General features: G+C 35.7%; 1 protein-coding gene across 16 annotated transcripts in view; it reads right to left on the bottom strand.

Annotated features, from left to right (window-relative positions):
• Ppfia2 (PPFI scaffold protein A2) overlaps positions 1–14587 on the bottom strand; it is a 459906-nt gene that overhangs the window by 368718 nt on the left and 76601 nt on the right. For all 16 annotated transcript variants that reach the window (XM_085843123.1, XM_085843126.1, XM_085843125.1 and 13 more), the window contains exon 3: positions 12592–12645. In XM_085843123.1, the coding sequence (XP_085699249.1) occupies positions 12592–12645 (54 nt within the window). The remainder of the gene's footprint in view (positions 1–12591; positions 12646–14587) is intronic.

Raw genomic sequence — 14587 nt, 5'->3', positions numbered from 1 at the left:
TATCTACTTTTTAAATGTATATATTAATAAATTAATTAACAATAAGAAGAAAACTAAACAAAGACTATTTCCAATGACTGGCCTTCTTCATGATTCTAAAATTTCAAGGTATTAGCCAGGCACTAGAAAAATATCCTTTCTTCCTTGTTTCTTATCAACCACTGGCAAGACAAAAAGTTAGCCAGCATCTAATAATTTTTTGTAAGCCTTAGTAATCACACTAAAAACTACTTCTGTATGTCACACCATACTCTATGTCTCCTATGTATTTTTTAAAGAGAACTATTCATTTATGTATATGAGTACACTGTATCTGTCTTCAGACACACCAGCAGAGGGTATTAGATGTCATTACAGATGGTTGTGAACCACCATGTGGTTGCTGAGAATTGAACTCAGGACCTCTGGAAGAGCCAGTCAGTGCTCTTAACTGCTTAGCCATCTGCACAGCCCCTCTAGCTCCTATGAATTAACTCCATATTTATAATTCATCTCTACAAGTAGTATAATTTAAATCCAATTATTCTTTTCATTATTTTTGTGGTGGTACCTATCAAACTCAGGGCTTTAAAGTTGCTTGGTAAGCACTTTACCACAGAGCCACAACATGTAACCCATAATCTGAATGTATGATTGCTTATTCTAAGTAGAGTGAATTTAGCAAAACTATCGCTATGTCAATTGCCCTGAGAGGCAAGCATTTCAAAAATGAACATGGACATGAGCACTGTGCAGGGCATTCTGCATTTACTAACTCATTAAGTGTAATGTACCTTGTGAGAGAAATTCTATACTTATCCTCATCGCAAAATTCAGGAAACAGTGTCACAAGAAAGAAACACCAATCACTCACTGTTTAGCATGGCTAATAACAGGCAGAGTTAAAAAGCAAATTTGAACCTGATATTCCTGAGTTCAGAGATTTTATATAAATTACAACTTGTATACAGTACTGGACATGTTCTTACTTTTTTTTAGCTGGTGTGAGGAAAGATAGGGTCCTTTCATGTAGTCCAGGCTAGCCTACTCTATCTTCTTGGCTCAAACTAGGCTTGAATTTGTGCTGCTGCTCTTCCCTCAGTGTCCTCACTGTTGGGTCTACGAGCGCATGCATCATTATAAGCCATCATGATTCTATTGTCAAGTGAAGACAGCTTCCATTTCCTCCATCATTAATAATTAAAATTGTGCAGGAGAGATTGGAAAGATGGCTCAGTGGTTAAGAGTACTTGTTTATCTTCTCAGAGGTCTTGAGTTCAGTTCCCAGCACCCACATCAGATGGATTACAACTGCTTGTAAAAGTACTCTCTCTGGCCCTCATGGTCACTTACTTATTACACTCATGTGCATATCCACATTCAGATATGCATGCTTATATACAATATAAAATTTTAGACATTTTGATGTTATTAATATGGCATGACAATTTTCCCAATGTCAGAGAATGTATTAAGTGAGACTAATTCAATTTAAAGAATTAACTACATGAGTTAGATAGATCTCAAGTAATGAACATTCTGTTCTCATTTATTTTACTTTTAAACAGGCTTTTTCCTAAGCTTAACTTGGTTAGTAAATATTCGTCAATTCAGAGTTTCAGGAACAAATATTACTAGGGCATTAAGATGTTTTTCATACTAAGGAAGTTCAGCACTGTTCATATGAAAGCTTTAATCCCATTCAGCTTTCAAGTTTCTCTGAGAATTCTAACTCAAAACTGAGACAAATCTATGAACGAAAAGTGAGTTGGTCCATACTGTTTTACTTGTCTTCTCTCTGCTTCATGTATTTTTATCCCAAGTTGGGACAAGGATAAGATGCTGGCAGCTATGTGTCAGGCACTTAAATTCTAGATTTGTAAATTGAGATTAATTATAGTCGAGCCATTGGAAGTTTTCCCATGAGAACACTATTCATCTTCGCCATGCGTATTTTCTGTGACTGTGGCAGAACTTCTGAAGAAAATAACTCAAATGAGGAAATTTTTCTACAGCTGAGTTTTAGAAGATTCTGTCCAGGGTCATTTTTCTCCATCACTAGCGGGCTGAGGGTGAGCAGAACAGCATAGTCAAGGGGATGTAGTGGATCAGGAAAAAGAGAGTGGAGAGTGAGAAAAAGAAGGCATAGACAGGGAGAAGTAAAGAATAGACAGAGGGAGAAACACGATAAAGGAAGGAGAGAATTGAAGAAGAGGGGTGGAAGAAAGGGAGACAGGGAAGGAGAGACAAAAAGAGCGTGACCAAGAAAGAGACAGAGAGGAACAGAAAGAACAGAGAAGAACGCGGCGCTTTGGATGAGCAATACTAGCCTGCAGAAGTATGCCCTGTGACCTACTTCCTTCACTAGGCTCTACCCACTGGTTGTTACCCATTGGTATAGCTAGAGTGCTCACAATCCAAACACCATTCAGTAGTTCATGATGACCTGAAAAACAAGTCTCAACACATGAGCTTTTAGTGGAGTATTTTATTTTAAATCTTAACTGTCTATTATTCATTGCAATTCATTGATATAAGCAGTTTCCCATTTGTTCCTTTCGCCCTTTCAGCTCATGCACCATTTTCTATGACTCTTGGTCCTGCAACCTCAGTAACAAGTTACTGGGGAATTGAAATCTTGAACCTTCCTTCACTTGACACATAGGAAATGCCCACCCATTTGAGCCAGTTTTTAGCTTAATTGTCAACTTTATATTGCTATGGCTTCTCACTCATCTGGCAAAAGACAGCTCAAAACAGATTTCTATTTTCTATATTTACTGGAAGTTAAGAAAACATTTGGGCTGGAGAGATGGCTCAGTCATTGAAGGCTAGGCTCACAACCAAAAATATAAGAAGACATTTAGTTGTACATGTTCCCAGACAGCCACTAATTTAATTTACTCCTTACCTTTAATTACTCCTTACATGAAGTCTCTCCCATTGAGTCACCTACTCTTTTCTGCTCATCCAAACCTGGACCTATAATTGTCCATTCTTTGAGGCACTGCTTTGGGCCAGTCTCATTGCATAGAGGACAAGTGTTCTTCCTTGTGTCACAGAATGTAAAACCTCTGCGGCTCTGCTTACCAGCTGACAAGACTTTGCTGTCATCTTTTAGATCACTGATAACTCACATTGCCAAAGCTTCGCATGATTATTAGTTACTAAGCTTGTTGTGAATACACTTAATCTCCCAATACACAGTGGGGAGCTAATTCCTGCCAGTGGTACAATTTAGGGCTCATTCTGATTTAGATGTTGTTTGTTTCCCACAAGGTCATGTACTCAAGGACTGAACCGTAGGTGGTAACACTATTTAGAGAGGTGGTAGTGATTGCATATGGTAGAGTGTAGCTACAGGAAGCAGATCTCTGGGCTGCTGCGTGCATCCCTGCCTACCCTGTTCACCATGATGTACAGAAGTTCTTCTACCACACTTTTCTTGCCATTGTGATGCTCTGTCCAAGTTTACTATCCCAGTTAACACTTCCAGAACCCTCTGCAACTCTGAACTGAGATAAACCTTTTCCACTTTACATTTTTTGTGGGGGGGGGGTGGTCTGGTTTTTGGCTAGAATTTTGCCTTTCAATGAAGGCACAGAACTTCCACTCCGTATTTTTTGAGCTGCTTATTTATTGAAGTGTTAGAAGCCTTGATCAAAGTTATGCCATCTGCAGATCTATTGTTGCCAGGTTGCTGGACTGTCTTATTTGTTCATCAAATATTCATCAATGGCATGAAATATTCTAGCCATTCTTGAGAATATTGGGCTTCTGACCACAAAGAGAATGCACTGCACTAAAGAGAACTCCTGCAATAAAGAGACACAGATAAATTGCCCTTGTTCTGCTGAGTAACTTCCCACCCACGCTCAAGCAAGGAGCTCTAATTATCAGTAGGCCACACACAAAAAGAAGATGTGAATGTAGGAGGGAAACTCGTTGGAATGAGAAGCATCAGTGGGTGAATAAGTGGGATTTGGGGGGCGAAGTACAGAGTGAAAATGACTAAAATTCATTAAATAAATGCATGAGACTTGTCAAACAATTAGGAAACTCAACTAAAAACAGGCAAAAAATGGTTCTCATATCCAAGTAATATTAAACAATGGAAAGATAAAAGAAATGGGTCCATGCATAAAGTGATAAGTTTGCAAAGATGAGTGCCTGAATTTGGATACCAATCTACTCCTGCTCTCTCCCTCAATAAAACCTGGACATGACAGTGAATATCTAGGATGCCAGCATTTTATGTATGGAAACAAATGTATCTCAGAGGTTTGTGGAATAGCCTGTCCAGCCTAAATGGTAAGCTCTAGACACCAGAGATTGGTGTCATATTAAAATGATGATAAGGAACCGAGAAAAACATCTATAAATCTCTGTTTTCATTTGATTTTCTTTGTTGTTATTTCTCCTAATAAAAGGTATTTGACATTTTCTTGAACCCCTATTTTTTTCCTCCACATAAGATGTCAGTGTCCAAGTTTTATAGTTTCTTAATTCTTGCTGACATTCTTATATGACCAAAGCCACAAAATCAACTTTTACCCTCCACTGAGCTAAGAAAATTTTATATTAGTGGGAACCCAGCAAAAATTTAAACATAAATGTGCCATGATCTTACTGACATACAAAAATATTAATCCTCCTGCATTCGCTGAAAACAGATGTTAGGAAAGATTGTAGATGTGAGCATCAAGCTAGTTTGAAAGAAGTGGTAAGAACCTGGTATATTCCAGGATAACTGTGAAGAGACAGATTATAACTCTGTAGCTATGGTTTCTAGACAGAGTAGCTATGAAGTAGCTATTAACAGATACTGGCAAACTCTGTAGCCTTGCACAAAGGCGAACAGAAGGTTAGAAACCTTGCAGTGGTTAAAATACTGCTGAAGAACCCAGATAATTTGTCAGATATTTAGTTGGTCACAAGTCTAAATGTTATCGATATGGTTTACATGTCCTCAGTTACCTATTCAGTTGTTATTAATAAAAGTAGTTTAGGTTCAAAAGAGTAAATACAGGTAGCTAGGGTGCAATGTATATACAAGCAGCATCCAACAACCTAGCCTGTAAGTTTGTTGATTTAACCCGCTCCAGTGAGATTAACTCACACTGTGCTTCATCATACATGTCCATAAGCACACATGGATCTTCCTGATACCAAGAAGTGTTTTCATCCTCAGGTTTATGACATGGAACCGTTCAAATTTGTTTTCCATTTCATATCCTACATTATATACACACATTTCCTTCATAGCAGAGCTTAATATAAAATTCTAAATCCATTTTTTTTTGGTCTGCTTAATCTTTTAGGCCATTGCAAATGTGATTTCCTGTCAAGTATTCCACAAAAAAAAATATCATTCTCAGCTACATCCCCATTTATCTTCTTGTCACCCCATGCAAAGGACAGTACTCTTCTGGAACTTTCTGTAACATGGAACTGCTAATAACCTTTGCAATCAGTCTTTGTCCAACCTTGGTATTTATCATTCCATGATTTCTTAGGATTTGTGCGACATTCTCTCCTCTGCTTTGTCCCTTAAGGGCACAGCTTCGACATTTCACTTTCTTCTTGACTTTATTTAAAAACTTTCTTCCTTAGCGCTTTATTGGGTGGTTCTTTTCTCATCTACCTTTGTCTACAGCATTACGGCAGAATGATCTCTCGATCTCTGAAACGTCAATGAGTTCTTCCACATATCCAAGTCAACTGTGTAAAAGGCAGACGTCATGATAAATTCCAGAACATTCATTTTTCTCAACTCAGCTATCATGAATTTGTCTATAGATTCATCATATATCCTAGAAAATTCTTCTCTACCATTAGTTTGTCTCACTATGAAAGGTCCCTTCTTTAGTCATTGACCAAAGTAGAAAGCTAAAATATATATTTTTGCTAATTTTCGTTCACTTTTTTCTGAATAAAAAGCTATTCGTGAGTAACTACTGTGACCTCATGTCTCTTGAGTGAATCCATTCTTATCTGTTCACCCTGATGAAATGCTTGTATTACTATGTATTTATTTGTTATTTTAATACATTTTATTGATTCTTGATAATTTCATACAGTATATTTTGAACCAATTCACTTTCTTTCCACTACTTCTCCCATAACCACTCCTTTTAACCTTCCTTTTCTTCCTATTTTATAGTGAGTTTATTTTATTTTTTCCCTCTCCTCATCAAGTCCACTTGTGCTGTAGATATAATTTAGGGAATGGAACCTGTCCTACTGTGGGGTTAGCCTACCAGGAGATGCATTATTTGAAAATGGTGACCCTACCTTCACAGATACTCAGACACTTAAAATCTTCTAAAACAGTGCTCTCAATTTTTTAATTACTCAGTTTAAATGTTTTTAATACAAAATTACATGTATTCATGGAGCATGGTATGCTATTTCAATATGTTCTGATAAAAATCTATTGTAATTTACATTTCTATTCTTTAATCATTATGCTGTGCTTGAAGCTTTTCAGTCTCCTCTCTTATGGTTTGTATACAAAAAAAAAGAAGCCATAATAATTCCAATAAGCCACAGTCCCTGATCTGTACTCCATGACTTAGAACTTCCTGTTTCTATCTAAACTCTTTGGAACCCATTATAAATTCTCCTCTTCTATTCCTTTTGCCTTTACTAAGCTCTCATGATTACTATTCCACACAATATTTAGTTTAGCATCTATATATGATAAAGATCACAAGGGATTTTTCTCTCTTACATTTTATTTATTAAAACATTACCATGATAATTTTGTGCCATTCCTGGAAGACTTCACGATCTTATTTACTCTTCTCTGGTTTATTCTCTAACTACAGTCAAGAAAATATCATGTTACAAAGAAACATCCAATAAGGTTGTTCTCATGTTTGAAGACCCCAATGGTTCCTAAGAAATGAATAGATATTCCTCCCATGTGCTTCCTCAAACTTCTATCCCTCAGTCTAACCATATCTCGCATCCCAGGTTATTCCATAGTTGTGTGCACACACATATATTTTACTTTAGGCCTGTATAGGTGCAGTTTCTTACATACCACATCTCCTCACTTGGAAGATTTCTACTCATCCTGCATTTCTAAAGTGGTCCTTTACTTTGTTTTCTCTGTGTTTTCATCAATTAGACTTTGTGGCCTTTTGACTGGGTTTACACCTGACACTTCAGTAGACCATTACATGATAATGTAATTAGTTGCTACAAAGTTGTCTGCCTACTACATTGTAAGATTCTGAAGTTAGGAATTCCTTATCTGAGAAGCCTAGTTGCCATGATGTGGGATGGGCAGTTGGGAGCTACTCAAGATGCATACCACAATGCTGTGAGTCAGATTCCACTAGGGTGGGCAAGGAAGGGTGCCATGTTGAGATGGAGGAGCAAGAGAAGTGGATGGTTTCTGCACTATGAGGGAAGGCAGAACTGGAGACATGAGATCAGATGCATGATTCAAAGGTCACAAACAATAAAAAGTTCTTTTACAAAAGGTGTTACTCATCTCTAAAATTTAGTCAAATATTTAGCACATAATTTACAACCAAGTGTTCAACATGTTTGAAGCAGAGAGAATGAAAAATCTACAGCAAAGTGCTCAACAAATTTGAAATAATATAGAATAAAATACTAAATATGAAATTTATAATGAAAAAAGCTGAATTAGTTAAAAACTAATATCAATATTGCCTCATTTATTGCCATGAATAAACTGAGGGGACTTTTGAATTATAAAACTCAAAATGAGTTCGGGAGGTTTTAAATTTTTAAGTACATTTACAGTTAGAAAAACATATATAACCTCATCTCAGCAGCAGCCTCAGGAAATTGAAGTTCTAAAAGTTGTGCTGTGTGTGTACCGAAATTGCAAGAACTATTAAGATGCTATAAAATTTGAACAGAAAGTACAAAAACACAGAATGTGCAATTTCTGCTACTCGGTGGGGGAAAATTAACAGAGCTAAAGGATGTTCAGGACACTGTGTGCTTCAAGCTCAGGACAAACCGAATGGGGACTCATTTATTCATTGCACTCCAGAACTTGAGAGATCCATTGGCATTTAACAACAAGAGTCTTAGAACAATTAAAAATAAACCCAGTCCAATATTCAGCAAACACAAATCTTACTGCTTATGGTGGGGAAAAAAAGAAAGAAAAAACAAAACACACTCCCACTGGCATTCTTGCTGTAATTTCCGGGTGAGGCAATGAGATAGATTTAAAACTCAATTACATCCTGGAGTAGAATGAAATGTTTGCGTTTGCCTCATATGATATACGTTATCATGTATTCGGGAACATGCTTTCTGTAGTCTACATTCTGGCCCACATCACATCTTATCAGAATTTATTCACAATGACCTTAAGAAAGATCAGGTTTTTTTTCCATACTATAAATGCTAATTAAAGAACAGAATATATCTGGAATATTATCAAATTATAAAAATCAATCCTCTGGTACATGGTCTGCTGAGATATGTATTACTACCATTGCCTTTTGTTGTCAACCTGATTTTCAAATCCCAAATGTGGTCTTGTATTTAGCTTGCAGTTTAGGAGTGTGCCAACATTCTTAGGATGATAGAATTCATGGCAGGGATGCTTTCTACTGTGTGTGCCAGAGGGAAGTGCACATAGTTACCTGCATGCCAGATGCCTAGTTCTTCAGTTTCAAATTCTCGTGGCTCCCTGAGAATTCCTAAGATGAGATCCTAATGCCCACCCCAACCTTTGTACAAATACGGTAATAATTGGATCCCTCAGGTTCTTGTGGGTTACTAAGTAGCTTTAATAATTTACATCTTAATTTTGGTAGCAATTTTGAAATGCAATCATCTCTACCTCGAAAGGGACATTTGGTTTTAAGATTCCCTGCCTTAAGAGACAAAAATTCTCCAGATACTCAATTATTTTACAATAAATAGTCTATTTGAATGTAACCTATGTACATTGTCATTTTCTTTTTGTAAATTACAGGTCATCTCTAATAACTATTACAAGGTATATTCTATGTAGACATTTGTTATACTCTATTATTTAAAAGATCTTGACAAGAAAAACATCTGTGACTGTTGAATATGTATTTAATTTGCATTTAGTTAAATCTACAGATGTAGGAGATATACATTTTGAGGGGGAAATGTATTTTTAAATTATGAATTTTGGCTTGAAAATATAGGTTGGTGGTAGAACACATACTTAGTATGTACAAACAAAACTATAGATTTTTTTTTCACTACTGTTGCAAAACAAATCTATGACCATTATTTAGCTATTGAATATTGCTCTTTGGTGAGTAATTATCTAGTTTGCTTTACTAACATTTCTACCTAAGCATGTACCTATGTAAGTATGTTTATGCTGAGTAATTTGCGATCTAATTTCTATGAACTGAAAGCATATGCTGAATGTAGAGAACCGTTGACATAATTCTTTGAAGACAGTTTTAAGTTAGTTTTAACAGAAATTTTTCTTAGTAATAGAAGTTATTATTCTAAAATAAATCTGAGACTTAAAAATAACAGAAGCACCATTCTCAGTGACATCGTTTCTAGAGTCTATATTTTAAAAGATCCTTAAAAACACTTTTGAAAATATAAGACAATTCTAAAATGTTCTTGGAATTGCATGTGAAGATATTAACTTATTTTTTCTTTAGTGATGAAACAGAAGCCACTTGAATTTTCAAAAATTGTACTGAACATTTATTATCAAAACTACTAAGCCTATTGGTGATAACACATGCCTTAATCCTAGCACCCTGGAGGCAGAGGCAGGCAGGTCTCTGAGTTGGAGGCCAGCCTGGTGCACAGAGCAAGTTCCAGGAAAGTCAGGAATAGACAGAAAAACACTGACTCAAAAATAACAATAATGAAAATACCAATACCAAACATTGCTACAATCCTGAAAATTTAATCTTTCCTGATATCCCATTTTATCAGTACTGTCATTGGATACACTAAATGAACAACCCTACTCTTTGAATTGAAACAAGTTTTACAGTTTCAATCTTTAAAATTAATTCTTATGTGCACCTAAAACATAACTTTCATTTCTAATTATTTCATTAGTGTTTCAAAACTTCTCAGTGCTATGTTATATTAAATAATAAATTGCTACACTGTATTGCATTCTTATAAGAGACCATTCATCTAGTAATTCACAGATCCTGCTCCTTAAATTTTCCTTGTTAAGTGAGGTTAAATCTTTTAGCAATGAAAATTTCATTGGTAAAATTGATAAAATGGTATTATAAACATTTAGACTTAACTGTTGAAAATGGAAATTAGTGTTTGGATGATCTATTTTGTTATATTTTAAATTGAAAGAAACAAAAACACCACCTGGATTAAAAATACATGTAATTTGATCTAACTTTCAGTGTTCTTACTTTATTTTCATTTTACAGTTCTAGGAATCAAACTGTGAGCCTCAGACATATTAAGATGATAGTTTGTCACAAGGCACAACAAATGTTAATCAGGAAACATCTGCAAACCTGATGCTTTAGTGGATACAGTTGACTTATCTAAGTCTAATAAACTTGAGAAACGTGTTGTCCTAATTATGGTATTGCTATGATGAAACATGACCAAAAGCAAGATCTGGAGGGAAGAGGCTTTCTGGTTTACCTGAGCACACTGTGTCCCATCATTGAAGGAAATCAGGACAGGAACTCATACAGGGAAGGAAACTGGACAAGTTCTGATGGAGAGGTGCTTTGAACACTCTTGTTTCTTGTAGCTTGCCCAGCTTGTACAACTCATAACCACAACCACAGGTATGGCATCACCCACAGTGGGCTAGGTCCTTCCACACCAATCACTATTAAGAAAATCCTCTAAAGCCAGATTTTATGGAGGGATTGCCTCAATTGAGGTTCCCTCCTTTCAGATGACTCTACTTTATGTCAAGTTGACATAAAACTAGCCAGCACATGCATACCACTCATTAAATCTCACCATATTTAAATAAAGCCAACAGTGATAAAGTTCATTCATTGGCTATTTGCTAATATAATCTGCATATGACATTACTTGATTTAAATACTTTGAATTTTGTTTCTCAAGACTGAAGTCACAGGAAAATAAATCATCATAATTAATGTCTGTTAAAATCAGATGCTCAGAACACACACACAAAAAGCTACAATGTTCCAACACATTAATCTTATCTTACAACTTAAAACTTACCCTCAAGGGCTGAGGAATTTATTCAGTGGTTAATCCCTTCCAACACAGATAGTAGGACCAGAATTTAGGTGCCCAGAACCTATGTAGCTGCACGGTAGACACAATGCCACCAGTAATTCTCGATTTGGAAGGACTCAGGGTTTGCCAGAACAACCTGGCTAGTAATTATGGCTCTACAACTAACTTCTGGTTTTCCATGAGAGACCATACTTTGTTGAGAAGATGAAAAAGTGATTTAGGGTTGTTTATAACATTCAATGTGGGTCTACATGTACACATGTTTCTACACCCATGTACCCTAAAACATGTGCCCATATACATGCAAACATGTATGCACATACATACATCCACATATTAAAATGGAAAAGTACAAAAAACTTGACAACTCATTCCTTAATTGTGTAAAGTACCTTTGAGATAAAAAAGGAAGAAACAACAGTATAAAGAATCAAAGCAAATCATTGCTGTATTTTTTATCTGTAAATTCAAAATGGTGTGAAATTAAAATCTAATACTTGTTGAGGCCTGCCCCCTTAGCTTAGCTGTAACTCTTATGTTTAATGCCTGCCAGCGATCCTGTATTGCTGACATAAAAGCAGCTTGACTCTAGGCAGACAAAAATAGTTTGGCTCGGAGAAAGGTCAAGTTGAGCATATACTCTGAGGCTTATTATTATTATTATTATCACTGTTATTGTTGTTGTTACTATTATTTGAAAATCCTCAACTGTTGCCTTCACTCAGGACCCATCAAAACAGAGGTCAGCCTGAATTGTTATATCTTACCTACTAAAAATCTTGGAAAAAGGCTGACGACCCTGTAGCTCTCCCTACAATCATGTATGAGTGTATCAGTTTTTTCCCTATGCAAACTGGCCCTGAAAAATGTTCGAGGCTATAACTTTCAGCTTTTAATTTGAGCTATGGCCCTGATCAATCAGTTTGGGGTGTGTATTCAATAATCATTCCTGTTGAACTGGATTAATGTCTGAGTTGTTGGTACAGCAGTTCCCAGACACCAACTATACTCAAATTTAGAATTACGAAATCTCAAGCTAATAAGATAATAAGCTAACCTCAAAGTGTGTAAATGGAATAGAAATCATTTATGATTTCAGAATGAAATATTCATTTCTCTCTTTTGTACTGGAAATTGAACCTAGGGCATTGTGTCTGCTAACCACGAGTTCACCAGTAAGCTAGAACCCTAATTTTTTTATTTCTGTGCGACCAGTTCGGGTGTAGATTAACTATTTGATAACGTACCACTTTTAAGCCTGCAGAACACTCTTGAAATAAACTTTACTCTTTTTGTTACTTAATGCAGTAACTGTATTTTAATAACCCTCAGTACATGCTATAGTATACAGCAATTCTCTGTTCAGTGCAGTACTTATATCTAATAAAGAGTCTAACTTACCGGTGGATCAGCCCCCTTAGAACCAGTCAGCCCTCCTGTTAGGGATTCGATGTCCTGGAAAGGGGAAAAGTGATGATTGTAAATGCTACTCAATATAATGAACAGTACCCAGTCACACAGTGTATTGTCAATGGCAACAAAGCTAGGGTGCTTCAAGTGTGTGTGTGCACGTGTGTGTGTACGTGTGTATGTGTGTATGTGTGTATGTGTGTGTGTGCGTGTATGTGTGTGTGTGTGTGTGTGTATTGGATCCCACAAAACTTAAAAAATAGACTATAGGAAAACATCTTACTATTTAATCTAACTCTCTACAGTAAAAGCAAAAATAAATGCAAGTGGGCAATTATTTTTGAAATATGAATAGAAAATGGATCCAGAGTTTTATATATATATATATATATATATATATATATATATATATATATATATTCTTAAAGATCTAAAGTGCACAGAACAACTGAAGAAATAACCTCAATTAACTTATTTCCAAGAGCATAGCTTCATGATGCTATTTTACCCACAAAACCTTTAAATTATTTATGGTCTATTCTATTAATAATGTGTAAAATGTCAGAAGATATGACTAGATTAGGTGTTCTTATACAAAGATCAATTCTTAATTTTGAATTAATAGCCATAGAAGTAATACATAAATAATGATCATATACCTCAGAGTTATTATGAATGGAAAAATGAAAGATACTTTAATAAGTTTTACAAACATTGAAAGTTATACAAATAATAACACCTGTCATAGCAATTCTTGTGGTTTGATGTAATTATTATCAATTATATAACATTTACAAAATAAAATTAAATGTCAGATTTTAAAATAAAATCTCACAACATTTTAACAAATTGGCAACTGATTTAACTTTGGAATCACCTGTCATAAATGAATCTGCAAACACATGCACACACACACACACACACACACACACAGACACACACACGGAATCAGAATGTTCACAGGCATCCTGCTACTAGCCATACCTGACACTAACATCTTGATATGTTAAAATATTTTATCTCTTGAGATATGTGCATTCAGAAAGGTCTAATTTTATCTTGATAAGCATCTACTTATCAGTGAGGAATAAGACCTCCCAGAAATGGACTGAATAATGCTTTATTAATTTAAAAATTTTTGAATGCCAATGAAGCAGGAGCAAAAGCTACTGAAATATACTGGATTATAGAAAGAAAGAAAAAACATACTGAATTGCATGCACGAATATATTTTAAAGATGTTTCAACATCAGAATGGAATAAAGGAACATAGGTAAGACATTTTGTTTAGATCTCCACAGGTGATGAAAGACTATAGGTTCCATCAAAATTGAAACAAATCTTATATGAATAAGAGAAGCGTCTACATGAAAGGCTGGCTCATAGAAGGGAGGGACGCAGAAGGAAAGCAATTCAGATGACACAAAAAACTGAAACCCCTGCATGCAGACAGCTCAACAAACTGGCTGAAAAAAAGACAGATCATTCCTTAGCCCAGCAGACTGAAAAACCTCGGTGTGGAAATGAACATTGGCTGAAGAACAGATGATCATCAGGACTGCAGTTATGAAAGAAAATCACATCAACGGATCTTCATAAGGACATCTGGACTGTTAAGTTTATGGAATTGATCATTGTTTCTATGGTAAAAGCTAAAAAACTGTGTACAGTTTTTTGGCTCACACAGAAAGGGTGAAAATATAGAGAAATTTTCATCTAACAACATGGCTCTTCTGGAAAAAGATCGCAACCAAAGCCTTCTGGGTCCATGTGATATGACACACGCTTCATTACAGCATGTTCTGGCTGAAATACAGACTTGTCCTTAGTATACCTTTAATTCCTAACAATGAAAGTACAGTTAGTTTGTAGAAACAGCCATGTGTAAAAGTGATGCCTAAGTGAGGGGCAGACTAAGTAATGAATCAGAGGAAGATTTCACAGAATGAATCAGAGCTAGGATATGCCCAACTCTCAAGAGAACAGA

The sequence above is a fragment of the Mus caroli genome, unplaced genomic scaffold (genome assembly GCF_978045245.1).
Source record: "Mus caroli unplaced genomic scaffold, Mus_caroli_1 scaffold_9, whole genome shotgun sequence".
Taxonomy (NCBI): Eukaryota; Metazoa; Chordata; class Mammalia; order Rodentia; family Muridae; genus Mus; species Mus caroli.
This window is presented reverse-complemented; position numbering and strand designations above follow the sequence as displayed.